Source organism: Branchiostoma lanceolatum, chromosome 16 (assembly GCF_035083965.1).
Source record: "Branchiostoma lanceolatum isolate klBraLanc5 chromosome 16, klBraLanc5.hap2, whole genome shotgun sequence".
NCBI classification, from domain to species: Eukaryota; Metazoa; Chordata; class Leptocardii; order Amphioxiformes; family Branchiostomatidae; genus Branchiostoma; species Branchiostoma lanceolatum.
In genome coordinates this window covers 5,280,377-5,289,019 of record NC_089737.1, presented here as the reverse complement: position 1 = coordinate 5,289,019, position 8,643 = coordinate 5,280,377, and the positions used below count along the sequence as shown (strand labels likewise).

The window sequence follows — 8,643 nt, the reverse complement described above, 5'->3', positions numbered from 1 at the left end:
TCTTCACCTTGCTTCTTTTCGTAAAGGTACATTTGTTGTATCTTATCCAAGAGATTCTGACTCATTGTAAACACAACAAAATTATTGCTTCAAAAAGCCATAAATAAATTCTGTATATCAAGTTAAAGAAACAAGGGAGCATTTTCCCTTAGCTGTCGTAACGTCATGTTAACAATATTTCATAAGCGTCTTTTGACAAAATCATGTCAGATGAATATTTCTAGGGCGTGGTTCATGGAGGTCGTCAAGGTAACGCGTCGTAAGGAATCCTGGGAATATTTCTTCTGGTCCAATCGTCTTCCTCCTTACAGCTTCCGTTAAGCGGGTTGCACCTCTGCCGTTTGTCCAATGCCCAGCTCGTTGTAGAAAACCGGCGTCGGAATAGAATTTTGGTTACCTGTAAAACATTATGGGAGCATTCTATATTAAATGTAAAGAAAAATTCAAATTATGAAAAGGTAAATTGATTCAAATCATAACAAATGACGGTTCACAGCTGTTAAAAAAAGGATTTTCATCAGACCTAAAAAGTTGGATTCATTCATTAATTCATTCCGGGTTTGCGTAGCAAAACCTTTGTTGGATCCGTCGGCATGTGTGGTGGCCGCCATCTTTAATTGTGACGTCACAGGGTCGCCATACCATTTTATTGGGAGGGGTGTTTTTTTTGGTCGCTAGCGTTCTCTATATTTTCAACAAATCGGCACACAACTTTTAATTCAAATATTCAACTCAAATAAAAGGAAAAATTCAATACCAATTCATAATAATAAAAAGTCCCCGTAATCGGTAAACTAACATAGCAAACCTGAAGTATGTGTAGCACAAATACTTAACTCTAGTTGCACAGTGCTTTTTCGATAGCTGATAGTGGAATGTAGCTTGGTACGGCTTGCTGTTCCAGCCAAGCACACCGGGTCACCTCTACTCTATCTTCTCTATAAGTGTGTTGGGTTTCTTTTACGTGCAGAGGTTTGGCGCTTGTGGCTTACGCCTGAAGCTACAATGTACCCAGATTGATAGGGCCACCGGCTTTACGTAACTATCCGAAATGACGTACTGTATATCAACTTTAATATAGCAGCAGGAAAATAGAGCGGTTGTAGGAAAATGGAGTAGGTCACGGCACTTCATTTTAACGATTGGAACAAACATCATTATAGGCGAATTACACAGGTCCAAAATTCGGTACATACGCTAAGAGTCGGTGTACTGACACTACAGGTCGGGGTACATACGCTAAAGGTCGGGATACATACGCTACAGGTCGGGGTACATACGCTACAGGTCGGGGTACATACGCTACAGGTCGGGGTACATACGCTACAGGTCGGGGTACATACGCTACAAGTCGGGGTACATACGCTACAAGTCGGGGTACATACGCTACAAGTAGGGGTACATACGCTTCAAGTTGGGGTACATACGCTACAAGTCGGGGTATATAAGCTACAGGTCAGGGTACATACGCTAGAGGTCGGGGTACATACGCTACAGGTCGGCGTACATACGCTACAAGTCGGGGTACATACGCTACAGGTCGGGGTACATACGCTACAGGTCGGGGTACATACGATAGAAGTTGGGGTACATACGCTACAGGTCGGGGTACATACGCTACAAGTCGGGGTACATACGCTACAAGTTGGGGTACATACGCAACAAGTCGGGGTACATACGCTACGGTTGGGGAACATACGCTACAAGTTGGGGTACATACGCTACAAGTCGGGGTACATACGCTACAAGTCGGGGTACATACGCTACAAGTAGGGGAACATACGCTACAGGTCGGGGTACATACGCTACAGGTCGGGGTACATACCCTACAGGTCGGGGTACATACGCTACAGGTCGGGGTACATACGCTACAAGTCGGGGTACATACGCTACAAGTCGGGGTACATACGCTACAGGTCGGGGTACATACGCTAACGGTCGGGGTACATACGCTTCTAATATATCAGTGATCAAATATTTGCGATGATGAATTTTTAGCTGTTGACTGGTGACCGTTAAATCAGCTAAATTTAAGTTTCAGTTAACAAATCAAGAATTACAGTATCTGTTCGCGGCGTGTCTATATTTCAGATACGTAATAGTGTCAAAACAGATAAAATACACGATCTAGCTGAAACGATGTCAATAATGATTAAGTTTATAATGCGTTTGTGTTGACAAAATGCAACGTTTGCTGTTTTCCCAAGAATTCTTTTGATCATCATTTTAAGTCAATACAAAACAGCGCACGGAGTTCCTTGCGTTGTGTTCATGTTATTCCTAGCTACAGTACGCACCGCATGTTTCAACACTTCTTCTGTGGTTAGAAAAAAACATAGACATCGCCTGTTGTCTGTCCGGTCGCGTTGGTACATTGATGGACGCGACTATATTGTTTGTGCTTGGGTTTCATCCAGTACTCGATACCTTCCATCAATGGCGAAACTAGGTCAAGACAGACGCCACTAAACAACGATAGGAATTTATCATCAAGGACCACTTGTCTCTTTCAACATCCAGATTTCTTTAAGAAAGAAGTCGAAAAACGTAACCATACTTTTTCTTGATGGTTAAGACTTGATGTTTTGGGATTGGCGACTTAAGGTGAAAAGGTGAGATTGGTACAACAGAGGACACCTGCCGAAAGGTGAGGTACCTGCCCCCTTACCTGTCTCAACAGGTGTCATGATACAGTTATACCGGTAATTTTGTGTCCCACAACCAGCACGCTATACAATGGCCACCGGCACGGTGATATCAGTTATACCGACTTGATACCCTAACTATTTTCATCTGATATTGCGGACAACAAAGACCGCGGGAGCCGACACGATCTAGATTGATCTTTATCAACCTGAACGACAACAAACAGGAGGACAAAGGCGAGGGGAGGATAGAGCACGGGTGACTGCGACTGTCTTTGCTTGTCTTTGGAAGAAAAGAGGGGCAGATACGAAATTAGATCCGGATATGTGTGAATTCCTGGGACTAGAACCGACCGAGACATGATGACACAGCGACTTCTAAAAGGCACCCAGAGCATTTTATGAGGCTTGAAAACAGGAAATATTCTAGTTGCTGTAATCTTTATATAGTTGACATTTAATGCCACTCTTTACCACATTTGCGTGCGGATTTCTTATCAAAAGGGCTCAAAAGCGGCACAGAAATAAGCTACATGGTGATCTTTTAGTTTCACGCGCCTAGTGTGTAAATAGACCGATACCATAGCCCCGCCAACCTCCGTCAAAACGTAGAAATGCAAAATTAAAACATAAAAATGCAAAAATTTGACAGACATGCAGTCACTCTCTCATTGGTCGAACCGCTAATTGTGATGGACAGTCAGGATCAGTCTAGATTAGGGCTTGGATATTCTATTAGTTCTCACCACACAACGACATCGTATCTTTGCTCCTTTAATGTCGATATGTAATGGTATAGTGTTATTGAAACTTACTAAGTGTAGGAATGACTAGACATTTGAGTTTTTATTTAAATTTGAAGCCTCATAATGCTCTGGATGCCTTTAATCAGTTTCTTCTCTAAGTAGCGATAGGATCTAGACCCCAAGGAGACAGACTGAGCTATCACTTAACCTTCTCCCTGCTGCCTCACTCCTTGTAACCCATATAGGGAAATTGGGTGCCAAACGACTACTTCAGTGTGCCAAAGGTTAAGAGATACGGCTGTAGCGATATTGTTCTTAAAGCCAGCGGTTTTGTGGTTACCCTAAACCATTGCTGATAACGACCTTTCATGACAAATACGCAACAGCAGTTTTAGCGACAGATACCAGGGGGCCCAAAATCGACCTTGACCTTCCTCCTTCCAACGCCTGCCCACATACCAAATATCATTACAATCCATTCAGACGTTCTACAGTTATGCTGACTTTAAGCGTCCGGACGCACACACATACACACACGCAAATACATACAGAAACACACTCAAAACAATATCACCATGAAAAAAGTATTTTTTTCATGGAGATAATTAAAGTTTTTGGTCAGTTTTATATTCCTTCTGGTCGATGGTTCTATCTTTCTTTATAGCGCCGTTTTCTTCACATGTTCCTTTACCTTGAGTCTTTTCAAGTATAAGTTTGTTACTCACCCTGTCTATCCAATGGTATGTTCCTAAGTCCGAAGTGTTCTAGGTACAACTGCTCGCCATGTCGGTTTGGAACACCCTGAAATGACAACGTTAAACAATTTTGTAAATCAAAACAACAGAATTTATTTGGAAAAAAAGTAAACTAATCACTGAACATGTGTCTTTTGACATCATAGAATCTTTTGAAAGTTATAATCAGACGATTGGATAGAGGAATTGATACATGGACGGAGTGAGTGAGTGAATGAATGGGTTATCATAAAGGTAAAGCGAGTGATGGAGGGATGGGATGAAACGAAGAAGAATGGTGGAATGAGCAAATAAATGAACAGTTGGGTGAGTGAAGGGAGGGAAGAAGAAGCCGACAAATGCAGTGATGGATAAACAAGATAATGATGATAAAATGATTTAAAAAATGATGAAAGTCTCATGTTTCATTGCAGTGTTGTAACGGTAAAATAAAGACAGATTTAATAGGAGACTAAAAGAGCAAAACTCCAAGAGGAATAAGCTAGTTTGGTATCATAATCAGAATGGCCCATAGCTTTCCATAAATGTCCATTTTGTTTTTGTTTGTTTGTATTGCATACCCGGTAAACCGCATCAAGGCGTAACACACCAGGTTTGTACTGAAGAGTACAAGCTGCATATCCAGACATATTCATATGATCCACACACACCGGGAAGGACCCCTACTCTTTTCGATAAGTGTGTTGGGTTCTTTAACATGCTTGAGTTGTGGCTCTCCTCAAACACGGGACCTCCATTTAACGCCGAGGGACGTCGCTAACCGAAGCTAGGTACTCATTTTCACCTGAGTGAATTGGGAAAGTCGTGTAAAGTGCCTTTCCAAAGGACAATACGTCAACGGGACAAATCAGGGAACCCCGGATTCGAACCCGGTATCTCTGGGTTCTGGGGCCAAACACCCTGCCACTGCGCCACCGCGACGCCACAGTATGGCCCATAGCTTCCATAAATGTCCATGTATTGTGTTTGCCAGAGCTTGAGGTACAATTTAGGCCACCCATGAACAAACAAACTGTGCGTGTGATCTCTTTTCTTCCCCCTTCTATAATCAGCATGAAAACTTATAATTTTGATAACTCGAAGCAATATTTCAGACCAAAGTTTGCATCTACAGTCATCAGCTTCTGTTTCATTTCATTATCGTCTTCGGCATATTAGAAATCTTTTATAAACAAAAGATCTTCTCTCTCTCTTTGATATATTTTGAGCACGCGGCCATTCACTGTTTCGTGAAGCGTTAACATCATTCAATTGATCTCCGATGAAATCGACCACCAGTTGGCAAACATAGCGACGTTTACATTTTTCCGCTATGCGCAGCCGGCATTCTCTGCTACCCGCCAAGAAAGGATACTGTTACCGGCCCTGTCTTAGACTGACGGATCAACCACACGCGTCTTAAAGTTACTAATCTTCTAAGGAATGTGGGGATATTAAGGTTTCGGGGAGACAGAGGCTATGGAAAACTTTAAGGACAAATTAACAAAATGAAGACGTCAATCAATCAGAAAGAAACGTTGTTTAATTTTAGGTTTTGAAAGTCAAACCATCGTCTGTAATCATGAATACTGTTTTATTATTTTGTGAATTGATAGAAAATGTTTATGCGCTTATTGCGATCTAGTTCGTTGAGTTGAAATCGTCAACCCCTTTCTTTGTAGAATAGCAATATCTAGTCAACATTGTAATTTCTTCTTTTGGTGTTTTCAGCATTGTTTTTAAACTTAACGACTCTAAAGAAGATATTAAAGGATTCCAAAACTAGGTTGAGAAAGAAAAGACGTGATACTGATAGACATCAGAAAAAAGGGCTTAGAAGTCTGAAAAACTCTTGCAATGGTTTCAAGTCACAGTGTTGATGGTACGAAAACAGTACGCACCTCTGTCCTATTGTTGTGCTGAAGTAGGAAATGCTCCATTCCAGGGACGGCCACTGCCTGAACCTGTGATTGAAGGAAATATAATTGGATTTGGTTAATCAGTCAATCAATCAATCAAAGTTGGAAGTCTTTCAATGTCTTCAGTTAGAAGCCCTAGAACATTCAGTTATTAGTAGTTTCATCTAAACACTAACATATCAACATATTGGCAAAAGGCATACACTTATGTATTTTTTTATAATACTGAATATCTTCTTCATAACACATGACTATGAACATGGCATTGTTTACGTCGCAGATGACGCTAAATGGTTATTGAATTAAAGAAGCAATGTGGGAATATCAGATGTAGTTTGTTCAAACTGAACAGTCACATGGTTTGCTATATACAATAACCCAAAGAAGGATTCTATTTTTTGAAAATGAAAGAAAGAAAGACTAGAATTAATGTTAATAACAAAAATAGATATGTAGAGGCAAAAATTCAGAGGAATTGCTAGCTAGATTCAGTGCTAAAAACAATTGAACATAATTGTAGCTACGTATACAACCACCATATCGAAAGCAATATTGGGCATATCGTAGGGTATAGGGATAGGAAAAAATTATGGGTAAACTTAAGTATTGTTTCATAGCACTCCAGAACACAATAACTCAAGGACAACTCACTTGTAAAGGGGCGGGGTCCAGAGGCATGTTCACCTGTTCTCCTGGAGTCCCGTACACCACTGTCACATTCTCACCGGGGATTTCAAATCCGGTAAACCGCATGGCGTTAGACAGGGGCACGGGGGACTTGTTAGCCTCCTGGAGTACATACTGTAGGGTTCGGATGTAGTCCATAGCGGCGTGGAGAGTGTCGACTTTGCTAGGTTTACGGTTGGGAGGGAGGGAGGGCACCATGCGACGCAGCTTTGCGAACCCCGTGTTTAAGTTACGCACTCTCTGACGTTCACGGGCGTTAGCTTCACGTCTCTGTGACGCCACCAGACAAACAAACAAACGAACAAACAAACAAATACACTGGTAAACGAATACATAGACGGATGCAAGCAAGCTATAAAGTATATAACATACAACATTCAAGCGCTAGCCAACAGTATTCATTGCAATGATGCATTGATTGAGAAATATATCAAGACAGAAAATGAAAATGCACATCACAAGCGATGATAATATACTTGCATGGAATTTATCACAAGAAAAACTGTATTGATGTATAATAACTACAAATGAAAACAAAAGAGCCCTAAAGCCGACTATTGACAATAGTATTGTGTATGTTAGAATATGAATTTTAGGTGTACCTTTGCTATAATGTCTTCCGGGTCGTCGTGACTTGACAGCGAACTACTGCCGCTAGACCGGCGGCGGCGTCGCACGATCGCAACGGGCACGGGCATAGAGCCACCCTCCTTCCGTAAGACATCGCTCAGCAGCTCGGGCCTGGGCGTCGGGTACGTGAGGGCAGTCGGCGGGCCGCGGAAGAGGTGCCTCCCGACGAAGTCCTCACCAACGTACGGCGGAGGGTCGTCCGGGGACGGAGTCAGACGGGAGTCGTCGTCTTTTTCTAAGAAGCTCTCTAAGTCAACGCAAGCTGCGTTTGACGGTGAAATGTCTTGTGTGAGATGTCCGTGCTTGTCGGTAATTTCCGGAGCAAGGTTTGAGATAGAAGGTACGGAAAGAAGGAAGCCGTTTCTTCGAAGGTAGCCGATGTCATCGTTCTCTGGCGGCGGAGTTGGTACGGGCACAGGCCGGGCATGGTTGCTGACGTACGGGCTTTGCAAGGAGTGAGCGGCCACGGCAGGTCGCACGGACGGGACCGTACTACACCTGGCCCCGAGGGTTGTGAACGAGCTCACGGTGTTCCCGCCGAGGAAAAACGACTGCCAAGGAACGCCGGGGTGAAACGGACGATATTGCGAACAGTTTTCATAATCTCCTCTAGCACAGTTTACGAAGTTACCGTGCTGCTGTGTACTTGCAGGCGGTGGCTGGACGAACTCCTCACCGACAAATGCATGACCATGCCTCGGTGTCTCTTCCTGCGTCTTTTCCACGTTACAAAAGTCTGCTGAAAACGGTGTGGGACGGAAGCAGACATTTTGAGTCAACTTTTCGTGAACTTCTGTCGAAGAAGACGCCGCACGTTCTGGAGGTGAGTCCGATGTTATGTCCACAACTTGTACCGGCTCTTCTGACACAACACCTGCGCTACAAATTACGTCCATTTTCCAGCCGAGGAACTTTAGGTCAGGTTTTTTCCACACATGTTCTCTAGTTCCAGAAATGCACCTTCCAAGGATGGGCTAAGGAATATTATAGGCGTCCGCGGCTGTTTCTAATCTTCAGGTTTTCAAGAATGGCGCAAAAATACAGCAGCGCTTGTCGTCCTATGCTGCACCTGCGCGAGCCAAATTAATGACGTCATTTCGCACACCTGCACTGGTATGTGATGTAATCACGTCACCGATTTGATTACGCACACTTGTAGCCTTCCGCGTAGCGATATTTTTTATCAGCGTTATATATCGGCCTGCTTGCCTGGACTCTTTTTCTCAAAGATCTTTTCATATTTTTCATGATGTTCTGTAAGTCCTGGATCTGTACCGCAACA

At 43.0% G+C, this 8,643-nt stretch overlaps 1 protein-coding gene and 1 long non-coding RNA gene across 2 annotated transcripts; both read right to left on the bottom strand.

Moving 5' to 3' along the window:
- Positions 1 to 217: 217 nt before the first annotated feature.
- Positions 218 to 4,194, bottom strand: LOC136422168 (uncharacterized). Its single transcript, XR_010753582.1, has 2 exons — positions 4,117 to 4,194; positions 218 to 397 (listed from the first exon to the last, which is right to left on the bottom strand). It is a non-coding gene; the product is annotated as an uncharacterized lncRNA (long non-coding RNA).
- A 1,799-nt stretch (positions 4,195 to 5,993) lies between these two features.
- Positions 5,994 to 8,492, bottom strand: LOC136422169 (uncharacterized). Its single transcript, XM_066409813.1, has 3 exons — positions 7,334 to 8,492; positions 6,696 to 7,001; positions 5,994 to 6,089 (listed from the first exon to the last, which is right to left on the bottom strand). The coding sequence occupies exons 1-3, from the start codon at positions 8,255 to 8,257 to the stop codon at positions 5,994 to 5,996; spliced, it is 1,326 nt and encodes a 441-aa protein (XP_066265910.1). The 5' UTR covers positions 8,258 to 8,492.
- Between the last annotated feature and the right edge of the window lie 151 nt (positions 8,493 to 8,643).